Below are 26,304 nucleotides of genomic sequence, written 5' to 3' on the forward strand. Positions count from 1 at the left end.
AACCTTAATGATTCTATGATTCTAACATTGTTTTACATTTGGCATTTAGTTTTGGTTTAATAACAGGCATAGAAGGAAATTGAAAATACCTGAAAACTTTATCACAACTTTTTTCTGAAGGAGATGTTTCATCTAGGAAATACAGATTTTGAGAGAGCACATGTAAGCACAAAAGAGGAGAGAAAAATCAAATAGATAAAAAGAAATCAAGATGTGGTCTGGAAGAGAGGAGACCTAAAGGACTGGAAAAAAAGACTTCACAAGCAGAACTTAAATTAGTTTTTAACATGGTTTTTCATCTATGCACAATGTGCCCTAAATTTTGTTATGTTTCTGAGGAAAACAGCTCATAGCTCTGTTGATTTTCAGATGGTAAAAAGACTGGGATTTCAGACTGCTGTTGTTAGAAAGAATTGTCTGGAATTACTACTAACTGGTGAAGCTGGGGCAAATTCAGCAAATTATACTACCCACTCTGCTGTTTGCTGCATATATGGGTTTACTTTCTGACATCCATCCTGCTGAGAGTTCACAGAAAATGCCATACTGGTAGGTGATCATCACCAGGCCTGAAGATGGGCAGGTAGGGCAGAGGTAGTGGCTGCTCCTGGCCTTTGTTCCCACCAACTCTGGATAAAGATCCTAGTGAAATGAGACAGCTGCTAGTTTTCAAACAAGTTAGTAGGTCAAATTAAAAACAGAGTGCTCAGCTGGTTCATTGCCATGTCTTTACTACAAATTCACTTATGCTTGGATTAAGAATTTTCTTTTTTTTTGCCCCTTATGAGGATTTAGTCTCTGTTACAAAATCAGAGTATAAAAAAAATTCATGCCACTGTAACAGGTACAACAATCTTTTGGATGAATTAAAATCCTTGCGATTATTATTCCAGCTCAGGCTAAATTAAATTTAACAACACAAAGAGTAGCTTCTGGAGTAACGTAAATCTCACTTCAGGCTTTGATGAATCCGGATTAGTATTTTTCGTTGGAAAGAGATGTAATGAAGCCGTGACTGCTTGGAAAAATTCTAAAGATTAGCTACATCCTGCTTAAAGGGAAATTATTTTGATCCACAGCTTTTACTTCAGTTTAATAACCTCTGTAAACTTCTCTGAATGACTCTTTTAAAAGAGTAATTCTGCAGAATTTAAGTTGAAAGCATTTTGTGACTGAAAATTTTACCAGGTCCTGTGGACTTAATATACCACTTGTGCATCTGCCTTTTCTATGCACCAGGAGGAGTGTGAAAGATGCTGACCTACTTTAGAACAAGGCAAAACAGATTTAGCAAATAATTTAAAAATAATTCCTTCTCTTTCAGAATTAGTATTGCAGAACAATAGAGCAATATTTGAAGCGTAAAAACTATAAATTTTAATTTCACTGCATTTTTCATCTAGAAAAACACTTGAAAAATGAAGACTCTGCATTCAGTGGGGAAATTGTGCAGTGTCTTGAAGATACTATTGCTGCTATTAAGAAATTGGTAAGAAAAATCTAATATTTAGTTATAAGTATATGGGAAAAAACCATGAAATCAATCTTCTATGGTTGTAATATTAGAAATGTTCTCCCATGTGAGTTATATTAAGAGAAACACTTTGCTGCCTGCAGAAGTTTGGCTATAATGGAACAAACGAACCTGACTAGCATAGATCACACAGCTGATCCAAGCCTTAGCTTACCTGCTGGTGTTTTAATGGGGGAACAGTACATGCCATTTATACATTTATAGGGGCTAGTGAAATCTGAGGAGTGTCCAGATTTCTGTTGAAATAAAAAGAGGAAGGGTCTTATGCTCAGCAGAGTAAATTGGGACTCAGGGTTGAAGTTCTGTTCCCAGCTCTTCATAGTTTGCTTTTGTGCAAGAGGTGTAAGCTCTGAACCTACAGTGACTTAGTAGGAGCACCACAAAAATCACCTGAAGGCAAAAGTCTACTTGTGTAGAGCTTTTTATATCATAAGGGTCTTAACACCTTCAGATGCAAGGGAGAAAGATAATGCTTCCCTCTCAGGGCTGCTGTGAGGATACACCCACTAATGTTAGTGCATTCAGCAGATGGTACAGAGTTTAGCAGGTAGGTGGTTTGCCCTGTGACTAGGTGCAAAGGGATTTTTTTTAACAATTTATCTTTCCTTGAAACAATTGCATTGTGTGTGTTAATAAGAGACCTTACAGCAATTACGAGCTGAGGATGGCTGTTCATAGGTAGCTAGCTTTTGCTGTAAGACCTCTGAAGCCATTAAAGCCAGAATGGCTTCAAACAGAAGCCATTTTAAAAGTATCTCCATAATGTGTTTGTCTAGGTAGGTGCAAATTTTGTAAAATTTTCCTTTCTCCTTCAGTAAGCCTCTAAATCATCTACTTCAGACCAGCTCTGCATTCGTCTATCAGATGAGTGTTTTATGTAATGTGCTGAAATCATAAAGCTGTTTTCTTTTCCACTGCTTCAGCTAATTGAGGATGTAACTCATATGAAATTAAAACCTTCCACGCATTTATTTTCCAGCTCTAAGTATTTCATCTTCCCAAGGAAATGAGAGTAATTTATATGCGTGCATATAGAATTTGCTCTGTAGACAGTAAATTTCAACAGTGTCTTTTCTTCCCACAGCGTCTCAGCTGGTGATTGTAACTGCTAGCAAAACTGAAGGAGAAAGATAGAGTTGGTTTTATGCATCAGTTTTGATGCCAAAGCCAACATCCATTTAAGAACTGATCTCTTTTCCCAGGCATTCGAGGCTACAATTCTCAGTCATCCAAATTTGGGGATTCAGTTGTTTGAGGGCTTCTCCCACAATCAGTTCAGTCTGTTTTGTCTTGCTCCACCATCACCCTAAAAGTGACCCTTCTCATACCATTAACCATGAACCAAAAGATGACTTTCTAGTGTGTCTCAAGGCTGGCTAGAGTCCCCCTTCTTCAGTATAGCTTCAGGCCACAGGGAAATGAGGCGTTTCTGTTGCTTAAATAACACCTTTCAAACACAATGGCAGAAGCTGACAGCTAAGACCTTCCCTGCCAGCACAGCTTTTGTAGCAGAGATGTAGGTAACAGCTTCCTGAAGATTATTAACAGTCAGCAGCCAACAATTCCTGGAGAGACACAGATTTGTTCGGCTACCTGTAAAACAAATTATTTTGTTATTCTGTTATTCTGAAGCGTGAAAGAAAGGAGGAAAGAGAGCAAATATGAGCAAGGGGAATGATACATCTAGCCATGGAAAATATCCGGTATCAACTAACTAAAAAAATATGAAATAACAAATTTTGTAAGGAAGAAGTGCTTTTTCATCTGTTGTTGTATTACTTGGTTCTCACTTGTGGATTTTTTAATTGTCAGGAAGAAATTCGAAGGCATACTCTTGAATGCCTAGAAGAGGAGACTATAAAAACCAGCATTCTTCGCTTCAGAATGCAGAATTTTCCAGGAGAGATTATTGCAGAGATGACAGGTAGTACTGACTTAACTAGCTCTGAAAAAACAAGAGAATTGAATTTTCTATGCGTTTAAACAATTTGAAGTATTCTATAAAATAAATCTTACTGCTAAAGGTAAATCACTTTCAATAATAACTTACTAATGAAAGAAGATAAGTATTTGCTGATGTATGATACTGTGAGGGATTATTCTCTCACATGAGAATGTAAATAAGAGAGATCTTCACTGAAGACCATGCTCAAGCACTAGAGGAATGACTGGAGAACTGCAGCATTCAGTTCTGACCCCAGCCGTGCCACAGCCTTTCTCTGATACTTGAGATGGAGCACTTGAGTGCTGCAAGTTCCCTCCTTGTGAAGTAGGGTTAATAATGCTTATCTGATGTGACATTACTTTTGGGTGGGGTTCATCTGACCAAATGCTTATCAGCTGTCTCTTTTAGACTGTAAAGAGAAAGAGGCACTTCTAGGCACGGTTCATCTCACCCTAAAATAGCTGTTTAAAGCAAGTCAGAAGAATCATGAACTTGAAGTGCCTCTTTCTCTCCACTGGCTATGAAGGGAGGCTAAAGCATTAGCTCAAATATAGGTATCTAGATGAAAATAAAGTTTGAGCTCTATTTCTCTTTTTTTCTCAGGTATGGCTTCACTTTTAAGATGACCAACCCATATTCTGCTACTACCCTTCTATTTACACTGTAGTCACAAAGCAAAGTGGTCAGGGAGTTGATCTAGATGACTTTTAGGATTTCTTCTTTTTGGGAGAAGCAAGGGAGTTGGAGTTCTTTATCTGGCTAACCATGAGGCTGCATGATTGTTCGTGGTGACAGAGGAGGAAAGGCAACGTGGCAGGGTGTCCAGGGAGAGCAGGACTACTCCTTTTGGAGTCCTATGGAGTTAGATCAGCTTTAGGTTCATCCTGAAACAGCAACCCGAGCTTTTCTTCCCCCCTCCCCCCGCCCCCCCAGCTACATTCTATGTTTTTTGATTACTTTTGTATAGCCGGTTTCCTCTCTCACCTTCTCGCTGCCTATAGCATGTGGTCGCTATGGAGTTAGTCGGTTGTTTATACTAGCTGTTCCCATTCTGCACTGCCTAAGTGTTTTTGTGTGGGTGGATGTACACTAATGTGACTGTTATCTCAGAAGCTGAAAAGATGCTGTAGTACAACGCCCCTGCACAGAGGAGCTTTAACCACAGTGCCTCTTCATGCGGGCTCTTCACTTTCACACAACAGTGGCTCTTCTGGGAGAAATGCTACTGAATTTCAAGCAAGGTGATCCTGCTCCTTGTCCCTGGCTGTCAGAGCTGGTTGTGCAGATTTTTTTAGGGGGAAAGGAATAATTTTTATCAGTTCACTATATGTCTAGGGAATTTCTTAGACATATAGTATGAAAAAGAGCCATTGTTCTGTGAGAACACAACAGGCTGCTTCTTGTTGATAAATGTAGATGGCTCAGGGAAAATGTGATAAGACTAAACTACTGAAACAAGGTATGTGATTTTAGGGATGTTAGTGTCTTAGAAACACATCTATCCCTTACCAGGTGACAGTACCTATAGTAGTGAATTGAAGATTATGGATCAATCCCTTAATGCATTATCTCATATATACCTTTTTATAGCAAAGAGGCTTCTGCATGTTTTGTATTTATTTTTTAGCTCTTGTTACTGCTGCACGTGAATCTAGTGCTGCTAAGATAAATCAGCTGCAGTCTGCATTGAAAAGCATTGCTGATGAAATTGAATTACTGGATGAGAAGCAAACCCTTTGTGAAAGACAGAATGCTGCACTGTGGTATGTATTCATTTGAACAAGGAAAACGGTACTGGCAAGATGATTAAGGAGAACTGAAATTTTATCAAAACATGGTGAGTAGTTCTTGTCCCTCACCCTGCAGCTAGCCGCAAGTATTCCTAGGCAACTCTTTGCTGCAGCAGCAAGCCTGATTTTCAAGATCTTGTTTCTTGAACAGCAGAGCCTGCCTGCTGCTGCCTGCCCTCTGATAAGCTAGCTTAGGAAAAAACTGTCTGCAGCTTTGCTTCTCACACAGGCAGGGAGAGTTTTCTCTTTCAACAATTAATGTTAAGGAACTACTACAAACAAAAACCCTAGTTTTCAGTTAAAAAAAAACAACTGTGGAAGGAACTCTGCATCAGTAACTGTGCTAGAGATCCATCTTCCTCTTCAAGAGTTACCCCAAGAGGATACAGAGACTTGGGAGATATTTGTTTTCTCCCTGCCAGATTTCATGTTACCATCACCTCTGCCATGCTGCTAGGGCTGTTCAAAAATAAATCACAATGCATTTTCTTAGGGGAAGTCTGCTTTCTTCATTCTTTCAGTGCTTGCAAGCAGCCCTTACATTTTTAATGAAACTTGTGGAGAATAATCACATCAGAAAAAGTAAAACTTTGAAAAAGTTATAATACAAATAATTGAAAGCCATTTCATTGGAATGTAAAATAGTAGATGGTCATCATCACAGGTACCAGTGCATGTCACGCTTTATGATATGTATAGTGTTATAGTAGACTGAGTTGCCAACGTATGGATAGGCAAGTATTCCTTTCGATGAACATCTGAACCAAGTCTTTGATCTGAATGCATGGTAGGAAAGATAATTTTCATCTATTTTTTTTTTTCCAGTGAGGAACAAGAATACTTGCGGACACAGTATAAAGAAAGAGTAGACTTGCTGAATGAAAGAATGGCAACGAAACAGAACACAAATGTTCTCTTAATTGAGACTTGTGATAAAACAAGAGATACAGAAAGAGAAATAATCAGAGCAAAGGCAGCATTAGCAGAACTGAAAGAAAAAATAGCTGAAAAAATGAGTAAACTTGAGAAAGAGAAAGAAGAATGTGATAAAAAGGTAAAGGATTTGAAATGTTCGTCACAGTTTTACAGATGATAGTTATATAGTGCCAAAACGAAAATAACCTCAGAAATTATTCCAGATGTTGTATTTTGCTTTCTCATATGGAGCTAACATATGTCTCCATAGCAGCACAAACAGAAAAGTGACTCTCTTGACATCGGTTGCACACATGCTGTTTTGACTTCCGTATACATGCGCTTGTGTCTATGTGTGTGGGGGGTGTGTGTGTGTGTGTACATATATACACACTAACATGCACACATCAAAATTGCATAGTATAAAATTGGTTTTCTAGCAGCACATCTCAGAATGTCATGTCTGTATTGGTGCTTCTTACTGACTGTGGGACAAATAATCATATACTGGGAATACAACCCCTCCAGGCAAACTGCTTAAAATAAAGGTACTTATATTTTCCAGCAAGGTCTGAGATAAGATTTTACTGTTTTTTATATTCTGCCCTACCTTCAGTTGTGTCTATTTGATATCCTTTCTGAACAATAACATAAAAACAGATGATCAGATTAAAAGAAAACTTTCTAGTAGAAGATATGGTATAATGAAGTTCCTACACTGGAATAAAATCACATGAAATTTTGACAGATCAGGTCCTAATATGCATGTTATATTAATTAATTATTGTTTCTTTTTCTTATAGAATTTAGTCATTTGGTACATAGCTGTGGCTTTTGCAGAAAATTATTTTCTACCACTGTAACTTTTGTGCTCATTTAATTTTGGAAAGCTTCAGATGTTTTAATATAAATTTGTAAACAATGCACAGTACATTGCTTAATTAACTGTATTATTTTTCATGTAAAAGAGAGAAATGAAAAAACTCCTTGATACTCAGGAGGCAAAAACTTCCAAGAAAAAGCGTGAATTTGAAAACTTGAATATAAAATTTCTGGACCTACAGCATTTGATAAGTCTGAATTCAACGGTAAGTTATATAAAAAATTATTTTGGTTCCTTAGTGCAAAGATCAAAATTCAATTTTATAATTGGTCAAAGTGAGGGGAATTTATAGCGAAATGCCGTCTCTACCTTTTAAGAAGAAAAATAAGCTTGATGCTAATTGACTGACATTATTAACTGTTAATTACTCAGTTGTAAAGTCACTTTCAAAAGTAGAAGGTCCATATAGGTTTTTACCAGCTTAATGAAACAGTTGGCTACTCTGTGCTGGTCAATCTATTTATCAGGACATTCTTATAGGGAATATTAAAAAAAGTCAGTGAGAGGATGACTTAGATCCCAGTCCAGCACATGCCTCTGGTGGAGCTAGTTGGAGGACTAGCTGAAAAACAGAAATGATAATCAACAGATATTTAGTGGATGCAAACTATGATATAGGGGGAAGAAATAGGAAGAAATTTAGAAAAGAAGACTCTGTTCAGATATTATGAAAGAGTTTGTACTGGAAAAGTGTTGTAGAAACTAAAATAAGCAAGGAGACTATATTATGCTCAACTGCCTGGGAATGCATTCAGCAGTGTAAGTAACTCCACACTGGTGGACATGACAATTTTAAGGAGGCTCAAGACCTGGAAAGTCAAAGCTGATAGGGCTAAAAGACACCCAGGCTTTCTCTGTCTGCCACCTGTTTAATATTGGCTACCAGTTCAACCCTGCCTACTCTAGAACTACTTTTGCTTTTTTGCAGGGATAACTTATCAGAGAAAAGTAAGGAAAGATCAGTGTCATCATCTTTCCTTTTATGATTTCTTGCAGAGTTAACTCAAACTATGTGCATTCAGTTTAACATCTGCTGAGTTACCTCAACACTACTGAAAGAAATTGTACTGCAAAAGTAATACTTGTGTAATGAGTTGAGCCAAATTGAGATGTAAAACATAATTTTCTGCCCTAGTCTTGCCAACTTCTGTTAGAAGCACTGCTGCCTTCCCAGTAAAAGTCCTTTCTGTCTGAATGAGTACCATGTTAGCAAACGTTACAGAATTGTACCTGAGTTAACTCTGCAGTGAGGTTCCCTTAAATGACAGATTTCATACGTTAATTTTTAAAAGTTTCTTTTCATTATCAACCTGCATTGATTTTTTTTTTTTTTTTTTAACTCTTTCTGTGATTAAATACAATAAATACAGCCTTAACCACTGCTTCCTTGGTATTCTTTCTTTGCAGGCTGTAGTAATTTTGACTATGAAATCTCAGAGTGGCTAGAAAGTAGTAGAGTCACATGCAGATGTTATGAAATCTTTAAAAAAAAAAAAAAAGACCAGTGGCAGTAAAAGGATTTATTATCTGCTGTTTTGGAAATTTCATGTTTTGACATAGTTTGTTATATTTTTTTATAGACTATATTTAATGAGGAAATTCTCATAGCAAAACTGAAAGAAAAAAGCAAGCAACTGGAAAAAACCTTGGAGCTTAAAAAGACAGACAAGCTGGCACTCTCAGAAAAGAAGTAGGAATTACTAGACCATTTGATTTGATCTTTTTATTAAACCTGCATTAGTGTTTTCTGAGGGAATTTTTCCCCAATATTTAAGAAGAACCAAATTCTATAAAGTACGTGAATTATGTAAAGGGAATCTTTCAATTGGCTTTAGTGGTTACAATAAAGACTTGGAGGACAGCTGGAGTTAATCTAAATTAACTGTCAGGGAACAAATATTCACAAACAGTGCCCTTTGGACTAGAGTTATATTGTTATTCTAACAATATGCATGGTAGGAAAGTCAGTCATTACTCCCTGCATATGCTATCATCATCTTATCAATGGAATACTTACCTTTGCTATGGCACAGAGATTTCCTCTTCTGTATGTTAACTGAGATGCAAAGCATCACAAATAATGTGAGTAAACAAAATAATCCAAATATCATTCTGTGGCCTTGTCTATGTTACACCCATGGAGCTCAATGTGGAGATCCTCAATTTAGCATTATCCAGGCTAGCTCCATAGCTGCTTCTCTTCTGACTCTGCCATAGGCCTTCTGAAGGGTTATATGACCAAAGTGATGGGGAAAAAAATTGAGACTCTTCCTGGTGTTTGAACCCATTTCCCTCTACAAGTTGAGCTAAGAATGCCTACAAAGAAGAAAATATGATTTCTTGGAAACTTGGATAAAATTATTGCTCTGAACTCTACTATTTTTCTTGATGGCAGAACTAATTCATTAATGTCTTCATGAAATGAATGTTGCCATTAATTAACAATGTAATTACTGTAAAAAATGAGCTGCAGCCAGCATCCGGCCATGGCCCTTGATACTGTAGGCAGTTATAAATTGCTTATCTTTACTCTCCTGAGTATTAACTTCAGTAGGAATATTCGTGCTAGGGAAGTTGACCATACTTACGTTTCAAGGGTCCAGATAGTTATGACCTGGTGATGGCCACAGACCTGGGGGCTATGGGGAATTTCATAGCCTGAGTGTAACAGAAGCATTGTCTTTCTATTCTTTTTGTGCTGTATTTTTATAGCTGCTCTGTACTGTGAATGTATTTTATATATTTTAGGGTGTTTGTCCTTCATAACACATTCTACTATTTGATGTAACAGATGAGTTAGGCAGTTGAGTTAAAGAAAGGATCTGGTCAATGTATTTTTTCCTTCACAATGTTTGGCATGTTCTCAAAGCCTGGTCAATATGGATTTCTGCTTCTATATTTGTTTGCTGTGAAACTACTAGGATGCTGGGGCTTTCTCTTCCTCTTTTTTCTTTTTGATATCCTCTCCTCCTTTGTACCAGACTTCTTTCTTCAAATACTTCTTTAGGTAGGCTCATGCTTCTTGCATGACTCCTGGTTTGTGTAGAAGATAGAAGAAAGAAGTGACTATCCCTTGTTCTGACTCTATCCTGAAAATGTACAAACACACAATGTCCATCAGAAGCAAGAAGGATAAATCTATGCTCAAATTTTCTAATTTTAACCTGTAGACCTATTGCTGGTAGGACTTACCTACCTGAAAGCCCGTCTGCTTTCTCCTTGTGTACTATTTTTATCAGTTTGTCTATAGAAAATATTGCCTCTCCCCACAAGCTTTCCTTGGCTTGTATTTTAAGATCTTGCAGTAGAAAGCCTAATAGTTCTGTATGTCCTTACCTTCTTTGCAGGTTTTATTCTCATCAGATATATTAGAGGGAAGTAATAAATAAGGATATCTGATTGGAATAGAACTCAAAATTATGCAGACATTGACACAGCTTATGTTCACATGAGGGGCCTGAGAATAAGAATGTAAAATTTCTAATAGTTTTAAAAATAATTTTTTGGTTAATACGTTCCTAAAGATGTCTACATTGGCTTTGTTTAATAGAATTCAGCTTGATTCTGAGTTATTGCTTTTACAATCAAAAATTGCCCAAGAAAAGGAGGATTTCGATAAGGAACTTGAAAAGGTAAGAGTTATTTTTATTTTGGCTCAGAGTTCTTACTAGGCCTTGTCTTGTTGAAACGTTCAATGAGAACAGGCCTGCACGAAGTCTAACGTGAGGTGCTTTAGGTGCTTTGATTTGCCTGTGCCTGTGTGAGCAGGGAAAAGGGGCACAAATATTTGCCTCTGCCTTCTACTCTACTTGGGCTCTGGAGGTAGTGCTGGAGGTGGGGGCAAGATCTGCTCTTCAACTGAGACCGTGGGCTGGTGTTGAAAGACTTAAGGTGGGGTGAGCATGAGGGTGTGGTCTTGTGAGCTGGGATGCAAGGGAATAGAGGGTTATGAGATTAGGATGTTGATTTGGAGGGAGTATATGAGAGATATACTCAATAAGAGAATGGGCAGGCAGATGTATGTAGGAGGATTGTGGGGAGATTTGTTAACAAGGATGAGGTTGGGCGCCTGGTCTGGAAAGCTGAGTGTGCAGTTTTCATAGTCATTCTTGCTGACTTGCTCCATGTTTTTTTACATTATTATTAACTTCTATTGCATGTGGAGAAAAGCTAATTAGTGGTGGCACTGTATCTGCTGAACCTGTGAAGGAATGCCAACTGCCTGAGATTATTGTTGTTAGGTAGACTACACACATCTATCAGGGGGTGGTTTCCTAGTTATGTTCATAACCTCTCCTCCAGAGGTGTACATATCAAACAAGGTGGTGGTCCATTAAAAACTCTGCTACACTGACATAAAGCAGCACTAGGTGGGAGCCACATTCTTCTCATCCCATGACAACCCCACCTGCTCTTCTACTGCATTCCTACCATCAAAAGCCAGGACCCCGATCATCATCTTCCTATTTCCTTTTTCTCTTCCACCCTCCTGCCCTTGCCTCTTCCACCTGGGACCCATGACTCCTACTTCCCTCCGCCTTGATATTGCATGCCCACCATCCCAGAGTTCCTTCGTTGTCAAGCCTTCCCCATTCTCAATCACTCTTCGTAGTCAGTGGAAGTTACTGCCTCCAGCTGGAGCAAGGTACCATGTGTCTGGGAGCAGCACACAGCTTGCAGGCTGTTTCAGAGTGGTTGGTTTGAATGAAGGCATGGAAATGAAGATCCAGAACCATGATCCTGATGTGATAGCCATATATGTTACATGTATGTTACATACATGCTGTGAATCTTGACTCATTATGAAGTTCTCTAAGATTTTTTGATGAAAGGCACTATAGCAGTATAGAATGTTATTATAAGGTAAAGCAGAGACAGAAATATTAACCTAACATCTGTGGTCCTTATTTCTAGGCTAAGGAAGATCTATGCAATGCTAAATGCCTGAATAAAAAACTTAAATTAGAAAATAAAGCTGTGCGCCAGAAGTACGAACAAGTACTAGAAGAACAAGAACAGTGGGCTATAAAAAGGGATGAGATGGTGGCAAAGTAGGTTTCACCTGTCAGCTTTTGAAAACAAATTTTTTAAGTTTGTGATTTTATGACTAAGGCTTTTCTTGCTACATAGTGAGATCATGTTTCTGACAAAGTATCTAACACTTCTTTTTTCTTCTGGTAGATTGGGGAAATTATCTGTTTTGTTGGATGAAAAGCTTGAATTTCTGACAAATCATATGATGGAAAAGAAAAACCTAGAGAAGGAAATTGAAAATCTTGAAGACAGCCTACTGTATGTAATCTTTCAATATTGACAATAGTAAATGGTCTCAGTACCATTTACTCAGGAGTCCAGCTGGTTTAAGAGATTCTGAAATGTAACACTCAATAGGGAAGTTAAATGGGTTTATAAACTATACTAGTAGGCTGGTATGAAACTCCATTCAACAAAGAGGTTAGCTGCCAGTTACCCTAATTTAATCTGCAGTTTCTTATCACCAAGCAATGAACATACAAATAATGAAGGATACTGAAGCAGTGCAGAACATAAAACTTCACAGTTGTGACTGTGAACTCCATACTGTGGTACCAGGTCTTGGACCAAGCCACTACCCGTTTATGTTGGTATCTAAGAAAATCTGCTTTTACTCAGCTCAATCTACGTAAGCACAGATTGGCCCTGTGCACAGAAGTGCTCTGAAAAAGAAATCTTTGGCTTGTGTAGTCTAAGCAGAACAGACATTCTGTGCCCTATGCACTGGGGTATGGCTGGGAGGAGCGTGGCCAAAGCACTGCAGCTCTCTGTTAGCCTGTAGTTGGTGGAAGAGATTTGGGATTTTGCTGCCATAGGTGAGGCACGTGTGTATTGACCCCAGATATCCTGCACTGGACCCAGTTCACCTATTTGCTAGAGGATCAGGAGATCAAGGCCTTACGTTAATCAAATAATAACCAAATTCTGTCATGTAAGAAGGGTAATCCTGAAAAAAGGGAGAGCTTTTCTTTTTGTCTCTGCTGGAGTGTCATCCTTTGCAAGGGAAAGTAAAAAGGTTCAGCCAATTAATCTTATGTCCCCCAAACCTAGCAGAGCCAAATATTTGCACACACTCTGTTTTTGAGTGACACCAGTTGTGCCGGTTCTGTGCAACATTTTCACAGTGTGGCACTGAAGGGGCTGTGGTCCTAGGGTCTTCCTGTTATCTAAATCCTCCAGAGGAATGTTTTTTTTAATATGGAGTTGCCCTACTTATGGATATAATTATAACTAAAAAGTAAGAAAATAATTGCTTACCTCCCTTTTCATACTGAATAGGAAAATATACAATACATTTATTCTGCTTTGAAGGAAAAGAAGTACGTTTCTATCTTGATAGGATCAGTGTCTGCATTTTTCCTGACAAAGGAGATATTGTTGCCATATAAATGTGGGATGCAAAAAATAAGACCATGAGGTAGCCACACATTGCTAAAAAGGAGGTAGCCATGCACTGCTAAAGAGAAGGAGAACTTCTAATGATGTGCAATGGACTCTACAGTGTAAAACTAAGTTAACAAGATAATGAGGTGAAACAATCATTGTGTAGTATCTTGACACTAATTGGATATCTACACTAATGATAGTAAAGGAAAGGGTTGTAAGAGCTTTCTCCCAGAGCCAATCAGCTCTTAATTTCAGATTTTTAAAGACTACATGGAACTGTGCAAAATGCATCGCAGCTCTGACCTCTTAGAAAAACTGATTGAAAAATCCCCTTTCCCCAGTCCCTGTCCCTGTACTTTCCTAGGTTTTTATTTTATGTTTGTACATAATTATCTTGCTCTGTGAATTTTCACTGGCTTCACGACATCCCTCTACATCAAACCCAAAATAATTTAATTTCAGTGTACAGCACACAGACCTCCCAATCACTTTAACAGGGCCACCAAACTGCAAATAAAAATTAAGATCTCTTGTTAATTTTTACTTTCTCTGAAAGTAATATGCAATGTATTCAGAATCTCACCGTTCACCTTACAAGATTGACTGATTATTTTTTTCTTAATGAGCAATTTCAAATGAAGTCTGTCAGGTTTCATTCAAAGAGGGCAATCTTCAATTTTTTAAACCCACTGACCTGGGAAACCCACTGACGTGACAACAGTGAACATAGTTTTAGAAAGTATGGAATAAAAGTAGTATGATTTTTCAGGGGTGTCTAAGAATGGTTTGGGACACATTCCGCTACTATTAAAATGTCTTACAGTTCTGGCTTGAAACATTTAACTTTGTATTTGGAACAATAAAACCTTTGGAAGAAAGCCCCATACTATCTCTTCATAAATCCTCATGGAGTTTGGAATGGGTGTTTCCCACCACCTTTGTGTCTTGACGGAGTGAGAATCAGTGGTTTTACACTACCAACCTTTTTTATTGTATTGAACTCTCCTAGCATGTGTTAAATACATATAAAGTTCATGCATTTTAATATTTACCACACATGATATGCTAGAAAATACATACTAAGAAATTAAAGTGATTTGCCCATCTGGCCAGAAGTCCTACTTCTGAAAATACCCTTTCATAGTACTTGCTACTAATACATTAGAGTAGTTGTTAATTTCTGAAACATCTGTTCTTGTGTTTTGCATTTGTTTATTGTTTCTGGCTTGAAAAAAATACTCCTGGATTTGCCTTGGTTCCTAAAAAGAGCCTCTTAATTTTAAACTGATGTTTCCAACCTGAGAAACAACAATGTGTTAACACACAGCTATGGTTGAACACTATAATATGTGTATGTTTTTGAGATGTGACCCACAGGTACAATATTGTCTGTCTCCAACTAGTGTAAGTGCTTACCGTGTTGGTTGGTGGGAAGGAAATTTTGAAAAACTGTGCTAAAATTTCATCATAGAGTGAGCACTCGCCAAATTTTCAGCATTATTTCTGAAAGTTTATCTCCCCCCCCCCTAGAAATATCAGGGAGAGCTATGCAGAAGAGCTGGCATCTCTAAAGCAAGATTTGAAGACAGAAAATAAGATGAGGTAGGATAAACTAGAAAGTGTGCACTGTATCTTTAAAACAAAGCAACGAATTAATGAGTTACTGCATCTTGTTGGTGCTATTATATCAGAGATACAAAACCAAAGCCTTACTATGTAAATATTCAATGATAAAATGGCAAATGAAAGGGCATCTCCTCAAGTATATCCATGGTTTCATTTGAATATTATTGCTGTATTGCCAAGTGGTGAGAACCACTGAACTTACCATACAAGTGGCTTTTAATCATTATGACACTAAATGTTCTACTTTATTTTATAAGCTATTTGGGATTTTCCCAGGGTATGGACACTTATGTAAACTGTAAAACTGGGGTTTTATTTATTTATTTATTTTAATTAATTTCAATTAATTCATTGGTAGCTGATCCTGCACCTTTGAGGTCAATGAGAGCTTTGCCATTGAATTCAATGAGAAAAAAGTGTTTCAGTTCCCTGTACCATCAAGCACCCACAGCTCCAGCTAGGAAGTATGGGAGCTTTGTGTGCTGAGCACCTTTCAAAACCAGGTCCCCAGATTGGTGGGATCTGGGGTTCCAGCTGTCATATAGATAAATCCTTTGACAGAGTTAGTAAGAATGAGATACCCTTGCATTTTCAGGCATTTCATCTTTCTTTCTTGGACTTATGTATTTTTCACTAGTTAAACAGTGTCTTCTACTGAATCTGTCTTTTTAGAAAGCTTTTAGAGAGAATTGTAAGAAGCATGTTATACAAAGTTCACAAAAAGTCTAAGGGTTATTTCATCTATATTCATAACATCTGCCATGAAGTAGTTTGCATCACTCTTCATATACGCACACATAACTACCCACAGTGGTGTGAGGTACCTATAGAAAAAACCTTGAGTTGGATAAATCTAAGAGAATGATTGCAGCTGGAGTTGAAGTGAGAGTGATACAAAGCTTTCTTGCTAGTTTTGAGTTTCTCAGCAGCTGCCAGATTTTAACTGAAGCTCTTGGGGATCTGTTCATACTGTTTGTCTAAACTCAATTTTGTGTGTCTGGTTCTTGAGGTGCTATCATTCCACATCAATATGGAGATACCTTCTTGTCAGAGCATTAAGACCTATGTACTTGATAGTTTTTTTGGTTTTTTTCTTCCACGAATGTGTCTCCGTGAACGTGAGATCCATGATGGGATTTTCACCTCCTCCTTATTATTGGCAAGAAAAAAAGTGGATTCAGGAAAGTGCTTAGCCCCCTACAGTTGATAGGATACTCTCCAAAATAAACCCATTGTCTGCTCAGCTACTTCAGACTACCTCTGCAGCTCTGACTTCTCAATTGGTTATTCTGCCGTGTAAGGTGTAAAGAGATCTGGAGATTTCTTGGTCATCTAGTCCAGTCTGGTTCTCCCCTGAATGTTACATCATAATTTTGTCTTCAAAAAATAATTATGCTCAATCCAAAAGGCCATTATTGCTTTCCCCCCTTACTTTCATTAAGATGTAATTCTAAAATCTTATTCTTCTTTCTGACTTCCAGTCTGCATTTTCACATAGACAGCTAGTGCTTTTTTGGTTTTGTATCAGTGTTGTCTTTTAACCTTTTCATAATTTACAAACCCTAGGGTTTTATGAACGTGAAATTTTGTCCCTTCCAACCTTCCAATTTGCTAAGCTAAATTAACCAAATTATTTGGTCCAGACTTTTACTAACTAATTTTAGGCACATAACAGAGGCACTTAAGTAAGACTAGTCACCTTAAGACTCCTTCTCCAGTTTCAGTACAAACGGAGAGGCACTTTAAAAGGTTTTTATGTCTTTTCATGCATGTCTCCTAGACTTCTATCTGAACCACTTTGACTGTAGTCCTGAAGTTACAGGATATATGCTTGAGTCTTCCAATCACTTAAATTAGGCTTGCAGTGTCTCTGATAATGTTGTCTCCCTTCTCTGTTTTTCTCCCAATTTCAATTTATTTCTGCTTATGTGTCTGTCACTAGAGTAATGCTTCAGTGGAAGCTACTGTACTTAGGAATGCAGAGAAAACTCTTTTTGTCAGAGGAGGAGAATGTAAACAGAAAAGTTAATGAAAGAATAGAGGCTGGCAAAAAAAGGCATGCTGAACTACTTCTGGAGGTATGTTAAACAGCAGGTATTATAACCCATTACATCCGGTGTTACGATAGGTTCATGCTGTAAATAATCAGAGTAAAGTGATACCTAAGTAAGTAACCTCCGAGGGCCAATTCTTTGTAGGCTATTAAACATGATATCAGGTCTAAAGATCTTCAGTATCTAAAGATCTAAATACCTCCATTCTTGGAGATATTCAAAAGCCATTTGGACATGGTCCTGGGCAACTTGCTCTAAGTGGCCCTGCTTGAGCAGGGGGGTTGGACAAGATGACCTCCACAGGTCTCTTCCAACCTCAACCATTCTGTGATTCTGTGATCTGACCTTAAAATAACAATTTTAAAGCAATTATTCATCTTAGCAGATGATGTGTTTTAAATGCAGATTGCTCTCATTTTGCTCTAATTGCATATCTCTGAGTAGTCCAAGTAGACACTATGTATTTCAGAAATCACTGACCTTCATTTTGCTTTCCATTATGAGATTGAAGACCTTGAGAAAGAGCTTTTTCAGTCTGAAAACCAAGTCAAAGCCCTGAGTGAAGAAGCAAATAAACGGGAAAATTATTACAGGAATTATAATGAGGATTTTACTAACAAAATAAAATGCCTGGAGGTACGTTTTATTGTTCTTTTCATTAACCTTGGGAAGATTTCTGATGGATGAATTGACAGTGTTTGTTGCACCTCATTGCAGCTATGCTCATTGGAGCTATGCTCCAATGTGACCCATCTGTTGGTAATTGTTTCAAGAAAATTCTCTACTTTTCAGGTTGGTGTTTTGGGTTTTTTTTATGGTCAAAAGTACTTAAGACCCTCAGATTGAGACACTGGAATCGGTACACAACCACATATGTATATGTACATATATATATTCATGTACATATGGGCATCTATGTCAAAAGAATGCAGTGAAGGTGTTTCGCAGAAGGGATGGGATGCCTCCCATTTTAAAATAAAAATATGTGCAGGACCAGATTCAGTCCTGAGATGCATCCAGTTCAGCTTTGTAGTGAACCTCCCAATGTGCAACCTGTTAATGTAGAATTTGTTTCATAATTTTTGGGTAAACAGGCCAACATTCATGGAAATATGACAGCTTGATTTTAGGTACTGGTCAAATTCTCCTCTGAATTATTGTTGTCGTAAATCTATTGGAGTGACTGATGGCGTGCAAGACATAACCCAAGGCTACTTAGTGTCAGTGTTCTTTAAAACACTGATGAGCTTTCTTTCCCAAAGTAGGACACTGAAATGCTGAATATGAACTAAGCAGAGCTTTCAAAGATTTCAAGTGTTTCTCCAATCTTTGGTATATAGCATATGCTCTACCCTCAGGGAAACTGTCTGACTCTTGGTCAATAGTCTGATTTGAGATAGGATAAATCAGATGCAAGCGGTGTAGGAAACATCCTCTTTGTATGTCTGACCTTAGAAAGACAGATTTACAGAAGGCCTTGAGGATCTTTCTCATTTTGCTGGTGGAGAGGTTATGCTCCCATATCATGCAAGACAGTTATGGTCATGTAACTGCTCAAGCTTCCCTAAAAATCAGGGCTGAGACTGTCACTGCTAAATAAACAATTGTGCTGGATTCATTCTCGTGCTCTTTCTGGCCGTTGAGCTATGCAGAATATACAAAAGAGACACTAAATATACCTCGACTCTCTGTCTTTTCTTTAATATGATCCATTCTAAAAGAGTTTTTCCCTCATCTAATACAGTGCTGATGAAAATGTTATCAGAGGGTTGCCCTTTCCCCTGTGGCCTGGACAGAGCCAGGTTGAAAAAGTAATTGTAACTGTTTATTTTCATTCAGTGACACAATCTAACATTTTCTCCTTTTTTAAATTGTTTTCCTGCTTTGCTTTCATTTCATACCATTTTGATGAAACAATTGAAGTTGCTTTTTTTTCTTCCCCATTTTTCTTTTGGAACTTTCAGCATTTTCTTGCACTTGCTCTCCACTATTTTCATCTGCAAAATGATTCTGTCTGAATGCTGTCTCATGGAGATGGTCTGTGTGAGAGTCATGTCAGATCAGGTTCATTCTGCTCTGTCTGGAGCACCATGGTGATGCATTATATTAAAGTAGTCCATAGAAATGAGACTCAAATCACCTTTCTTTCTCTGCCTTCTTCACGTACCTGTATCTGCCAAGGGAGCCATTTCGTCTGTTCTCCTCCAGTTTTTTCACTCTTTTTAACCATCCTTCTGCTATAGTTCTTAAAAAAAATACAGCTCATGAGCATATCCAAACATCTGTACTTTGAGGTTTTCTGATATTTCTAGTCTTTGATCACAGGAGTGGATACGAATTACCTGACTTCAGAGTCTCAGAGGGAACAAAAATACGTAGTGCAGCATTTGACATTAATGTCCTGTAAAGAAGCGAGTTCAGAGTCCTGGTGTTGCTTCACATCCTGGGCCCAATTTCATTTCTCTGTATGGCTTTATTTCCTGGGTATCATCTTGTCTCTCTCTTAATATTGTTCTTCTAGTCTCCCAGTCTATATAGGTTGTTCCTGTTCTCCCGTTCTGTGTTTTTACGTATTGCAGCAAAAGAGAAAAGATGTATTTTTCCACTGAAAAGTCATTTAACTCATGACTTGTGTTTCTTTGGCCCTAACCAGATGAGATTCCACTATGCTGAGAGATGCACATACATTGAATTAGACATTTTTTTTTGCTTTAAAACCAAAGATCAGATTTTTTTAAAGCTAAGGAATGAGACAGAGAAAGTTTAAAATGTACAGATTTGTAATGGTATTTAGGTGATGATCTGCTTAGTCTTTAAGTGCTAATAGCTCTTCTTCCCCATGTTGATGTAACAGAGTGCAAAGATTCCCAGGCTGGTAAGTCTGTGCAGCCCTGTTATAGGGGGATGTAGAGCTCAAATTCAGGAGCATTGTAGTTACGTTTGTATTAAACAAATATTAGTATGATTGAAAAAATATGCTTATGGCTGGGCATGGAGCAACAACATGAGACAGGTCAAGCCACAGAATGACATGCTGGTAGGAAAGCATGTGGAATAACGTGAAAGCACTCCATATTCGTGGTAAGACAAAGAAATATTTAAGTTTGTTTTGCTTCACTGATGGGTCAGCAGAATCAAATGTCTAGTATACTAATGCCAGCATCAGAAAAGTAACATTTCAGGCAAGGATAGGGAAGGAACCAGTTAGCAAGTGCACCTAGAGAACTCACATGCCTTCAGATCATCTGAGTCTAATAAAATTCACCTTCAGGTAGTTAAGTGGCTGAAGCCGTTTCAGAGCTATTCATGATTATATTTAAGTGTACATCAAGAGTAGGTGAGTGAAGCTCAAATCAACTTCAGTTCCCAAAATAGCCATGCTGGATAAGACACAAAGTTGGTCCTACCACGATCCTGTCTTCTGCAGTGATCAATAGTCCTGCTTGGAGAAGTAATGTAAGAACAGTCAAATATAGAATGACCCTTCTTCTGTATAATCTCTGGGACAAATGAAGTGTCAGGAACTTCTTTGGATGGAGATGGTATCTGCATTTAATAGCTTTTGATGGAATTTTATGCTCTGCTGAATCTTCAGTGCAATATTGTCCCATCACTCATTGATTCTTTTAGCTCACATATACATTTATCCTCCATAACAACCTATAACATATTATTTATTTAATAAGGACAAGAATTTTCTTTTGTTTTAAACCTGCAGTCTCAAAAGTTTATTGGCATCTTGCAGCTCTTGTATTATGAGAAACAGTGAATAACTGTTGTCTTCACATCTTCTTCAGCAAAAGTGTGTGATTTTTACACATCTTTATTTTATGTCCCTTCAGTTGTCTCTTTTCCAGGCTGAAGAATCCCAGGTGAAAAACAGTTGGAAAAATCATCCTAGATAATAGTTACCCATGCTTTACTGACAAAATAGAATAACGGTCCCTGTTAGTTTGCAGGAGGTCTGCTCTCATACTGGAATTAATCTGGTTTTTTCCTTAATGACTCAGGTGATAGGATAGAGCGAATGCTTATCGGACCTGCAGATGACAAACACGGTAAGAGTAGGAGCACCCTCTGCAGGGCAGAACTAGAATTCAGAATTATTTTAGCAAGTTGGAGAAATAATTTGGGGGAAAAAAGGTCATAATAAAAAAAAGAATCCATATATTTGTATTTAGGTACAAACAGTTATCTGTACAAATCCATCATAAGGATGATATTTAGGCACTGATAAATAGAACTAAAGCTGAAAAGATGAACTTAAGCCAACAAAGATTTGTAGTAATGAAAAAGACAACTGTCAAACCAGTCTGTATAAAAAGGCACGATAACCTGGCAAGGCGTATGATGTATGTTCTCTACTGTAGCTGGTTTTAGTAGGACACAGCTGGAGTACAGTGTCTGGTATTGATCACCTCATTTAAAGGAGGATGTACATTATTTTGAGATCCAAGAGGAGTTTAGTAAAGATGACCAAAAAAAGGTTGAAGAAATGTGCAACTTTCCCATTTAAAATAGGTAAATCGAAGAGAAGACATGGTAGTAACTACCAAATAAATAAAAATTCATAGCGAGATGATAAGCTTTTCTCCTTGTCCACAAGACAAATAACAGGGAACAGAATAGATTTAACTTAAGAAAAAGTTAGGCCCTAAGAAAGCATTGGCAACACAAATAGTAAAACCCTGGAATCAGTTGTCTGAGACATGGTATCTCTACCACTAGGGTTTTTAAGGACAAATCAAACATCTGTCATGGGTACTTAGGTCTAATTGATTCTGCTGTAGAGCAGAGAGATGGACTAAGATGACCTCTCGGGATCCCTTCCAGTATTCTTTTCTCTGTTTTTTTTTCCTCTGGATATGTTGAATTATTAATGCATTAAATGCTGCTTAGATAGATTACTGACTAATATTTAATTTCATTAAAGAATGACATCAAAACTGCAACTGAAAATCTACTTAAAAAAGAACAAGAATTAAACATAAGCAGGCTAACACTGGAAGAAACCCAGAGAGAAACAGAAGAGAAGGGTACAAAATATGAAGAACTGACGAAATCATTTTTAGGTAAGTATTAAGTAGCTCCTCTTAAAGTGGGGCTTTCTCTTGCTGTTTCCAAAACCAGAGTGCTGTAGCCCTTTATCTGCCTATGGCTCAGGTGAACTATGAAACATGTATAAATTGAGCTCTTTGCAACAACTGGAATCTATAGACATAGCCATAACACAAATATAAAGCATTTTTTAAAAAATGCCAGATCAGTTAAACAAGTCACACTTACTGATAGAACCTAGTTTTATTTACAGCAGCTTAACTCTGATGTTCAGTCATTATGCTGTCTAAAAACCCTTTCTCTGCTTTGTAGAAAAGAAAGATGAAGAGGAACGAGTCAAAAGAGCCATTCAGCAGTCAATCAAAACTACCAGGAAGCTCGAGGAGGACATGGTAATAACTTAAAACTTAGCAAAGTTTCCACCACCAGCTTTATTTCCTCCCAGTAAAGACCGGGCACCCATGGAGACTGGGACTGGGAGGGACAGGCTGGGGACATACCTTCCTCTCTGTTGTTGTGCTCCCATCTGGGGGATGCCTCAGACCTCAGCCCAGCCTGTAACCCAGCATTTAAATCAAGCTGCCCTTGTGCTTGATTTTGCATTCCTTAGGCACGTCAGCAAGTCAAAAAGAAGCTGGTGAACTAAGGGCATTTGTGAACCTGCTTCTATGCAGATGCTTGCTACTGCTAGGGCAGGAATTTCTGCCACTTCAGTAACTCATATTTGAAAAATCTTTTTGTACCCTTGCCTCTTTACCTGTATTTCTCATTTCTGACTTCAGGCACTCAATCAGCACCGGTGTGAGGAGAGAGAAATTTGTATAGCTGTGGGGGTAGTTGCAGCGGCTCAAAATGTCTGAGGCGCGGGGCATCTACTGCTCCCAGCCAGAGTGTCCCTGCAGAGCTCACACAGTGACTCTGCCTGAGAGCCACCCTCAGACCTGCTACAGCTGATGAGCCTGAGTGCGGTAGCCACAGTGCCTGTCAGACTGCTGGGCCTGCACTGGCCATTTCTATGGTGCATACACAACCAGTCCCAGTATGTACTGGGGCCATTTGCTTGGGGCTGCTGGGCATCAGGCAGCCTGGTCAGAGCTTGCTTCAGCCTGGCTGTACATCGAGGCAAACAGATTGCTTTCACCTTCTGTTTCTCTGCCAGAACAAAACTTTTAGGTGGAAGACGAACACAGTCACACCTTCTGCTGTTAACAGGAAGAATTAAAGTGTCTTTAGTTACTGAGAAGCATAAGACAAGCTCAATAAACTACATAAAGGGCTCTTACGAGACGGGTCAGATTGCAGGATTTGTGCCCCAGTGGTCTGGTAATGGGCATATCTCTCTGATGAGCTCCACAGAAGTGACTTCAACGCAGAAATTCTCTCTGTTCAGAAAAGAGAGACCTGTTTCTCCAACCATATTAGAATAGGAACAGCACAACAAAACAGTTGTGTACACCTGAGCCTCCAGTGACAGAAGAGTGATGCTCCTGTCATTGGGTGACCCTGCAGCAGGAAGGTCACTTCATGTCAGAGCTGGTTCCTTTCTTGTGGACCATAAGCAATTGCTTCCCCACTCTGTATCTCTTCCTCCTTGTTGGTAAGAGGGCATAGATACCTGTCTCAGATGGTACTTTGAAATTTTTAAATGAAAGCTGCCACATAACAAAAACTCTTTTCACTTTATTTAATTAAAAAATACTATATAAAGATCAGTTAGCAGTGAAGAGTTTATTATTAACAGCTGGAGCTGAGGAACGAACTGTGGATCAAGCGTGAGGCTGCAATTGGCCAGTTGAAAAATCATACAGAGAGTATGAAGCTGCTAGAACGAGACATCTATGAGATCAACAGGAAGCTTGACATTGTGAACACCGAGAACTGCAGATTCAAATCAGTGAGTATATTGAAGCTTGACAGTGTTCCTTCTCAGTATGAAGTTCTCTGTTCATTTTTCATTTCACAGACAACTAGACATGGAAGATGATGAAACATAAACAGCACAGGGCAAACCTGGCCTTTTAAATGAATGTGTGGGGCTGTGTTTAATTTGGAAGGAAACAAAGAGGAATATTCAAGGGCAAGGCATCTCCCTGAGGCATAATCAACATCGTATATCTGCTGCATTCAGTCAGGGATTGTAGGAAAAGGCCTTCCTGCTACATGAAGGGGGCTGAGATGAATGTGAGATGTAGAATAGGCCTGTGCAATTTGGAATATATGCTTTTGAAAATATTCTGTATACCTTTCAGGCCCTAGGTTATCAGAGTAGTAGAATCTCCTTCCCCGTAAAACACATGAAGTAAAAGTGATCTTATCGCCAGCCGTTACCAGGCTGCCATCCGGACCTGAACCCACGTTTGTGCAGCCATGTGGGCTACCTTTCTGAGACGACCTGAACCCGGTGCACCATTTGCTGCCTGCAAGCACAGAGCTCTACTGCTGCGAGGGCGGCTGCCCAAGTCTGTGTGTGCTAGGTCTGTGTCTGCAGATGCTAGGTACCAGCTACTCTGCAGCTCTGATTACATCCTTATGGAAGCAAAGGCTTGCCTCAGGAAGAAAACTCTTGGTTACACTACAAACATCTCTCTCCTTATGTTCAGTTCACTAACAGAAGCTGAGAAGCTCTGGTTTTTCTGATGCCTATATTGCACCAGGGAATGCTGTTTAATGGGCCTGACCCGGGCCACCTAACACGTTTCAACCAAACCTAGGATGGTACAAGCTGGGTCCTGATAGAGCTGATCCAACGTGGATGAGTCCATCCTGTTTTGGGGGAGCAAGTGAGGAAGAGTTTCCCTGTTTGCACACAACCTGTGCTGTTCCAGCTGTTCTCAGCATCTTCATCCATTTTATTTGGTAGCATAGACATAGATGGCTTGTGTTGATTTTTGGCAACTCTTAAGATTTCTTCAACAAGATGAAATGACACTGTTTTTGAAAGAAAGCATGTCCAGAGGCATACATTAACCTTTGTATTTCCATAAGCTAAAACTCAGCTTATTCTTCCTGATCTCTCTAGAAATAGTGAAACCACCTGGAAATTACTTAGAAAACTGTGGCAACTATTGTGTTATAATTATTTTTTTCACAGTGCAATGCGCAGATAAAAGAAGATATTTTTGCAATGAATTCTGAAGCAGAAAACCACAAGTCAACCACAGTCAAAATCCTGAATGACCTAGCAGTGCTTCATGGTAACATGTAATAATCATTTCAAAACAAAAAAGTGACATTTTTTTAAGAATATCTTTCAGTCCTTATGTCTTTTTTGGCACAGCAATCTTCTATATTTTAACTGTTGACTTTGTTGTAGATCTTCTCCTGAAGGGATGGTCAGAGGAGAGCTTTATTCAAAAGGTGAATTTCAATTTTCTATCATACTGTTTTGCATAAATATATTTCAGTTACCATGTAAAAAATAAAATTTTATATTGCAAATAAAGCGCTACAATTTTTTAAGTCAAGCAGGGGCAAAGTATTAAAACTGTGTTTTGCAGCACTGTATAAAAGTCCTGGCTATAAAAATAATTTTTCCCAATATTGTTCCTTTTGCTGGTCTTATATTCAGTCCTTAAACCTGTGCAGTCTCCCTGTATCTAATAACATTGTTGCTGCTCTACATTCAGCTCATCAACCTTTTAATATTTTTCCAGTTGGGGATAGCCTTCATTTTGAACAGGAATTAAATGAAACTACCACGTAAGAAAATTTTTACCAGTTATTCCATTAGAAAGGCAAACTTTGCTTTTTTTATGCAAGGATTGGGTGGTTAATGAAAACTTTCAGCAGAGCTACAGGTCTGGTGACCACTCAAGCTGTGGGAAAACAAGATAAACAAAACAAGTTTTATAATATTTCGTGAGGTTTGGGTTTTTTCCTTTTAAGAAAAAGTAAATTCTGCACTGTGTCATTACAGGAATTTCTGGAGAATGAGCAGGAAATTCTGAATGCAGTGACAGTTCTGACAACAAAAATTCAACGACGAGAGGAAAAGATTGGTGATATTAATAGCAGGCTACAAAATAAGCTGGAAGGACTGACTTCTCTGTTTGACAAAAAATCTAGAATGGATGATCAGT

General features: G+C 38.3%; 1 protein-coding gene across 1 annotated transcript; it reads left to right on the forward strand.

Annotated features, from left to right (window-relative positions):
- Positions 1-1,403: 1,403 nt before the first annotated feature.
- On the forward strand, positions 1,404-26,304 carry LOC104072194 (uncharacterized protein PFB0145c-like; the record flags this gene model as incomplete). The annotated part of the gene is made up of 19 exons (XM_009576891.1): positions 1,404-1,489; positions 3,347-3,458; positions 5,107-5,242; positions 6,095-6,323; positions 6,638-6,640; positions 7,153-7,272; positions 8,648-8,757; positions 10,618-10,699; positions 11,982-12,118; positions 12,249-12,359; positions 15,018-15,089; positions 17,056-17,191; positions 17,672-17,803; positions 22,101-22,239; positions 22,538-22,617; positions 23,967-24,119; positions 25,317-25,419; positions 25,539-25,582; positions 26,142-26,304. Coding segments are annotated over 19 exons (2,148 nt in total), but the record flags the coding sequence as incomplete, so codon positions are not given.

This window comes from Fulmarus glacialis, unplaced genomic scaffold (assembly GCF_000690835.1).
Source record: "Fulmarus glacialis isolate BGI_N327 unplaced genomic scaffold, ASM69083v1 scaffold50564, whole genome shotgun sequence".
Taxonomy (NCBI): domain Eukaryota; kingdom Metazoa; phylum Chordata; class Aves; order Procellariiformes; family Procellariidae; genus Fulmarus; species Fulmarus glacialis.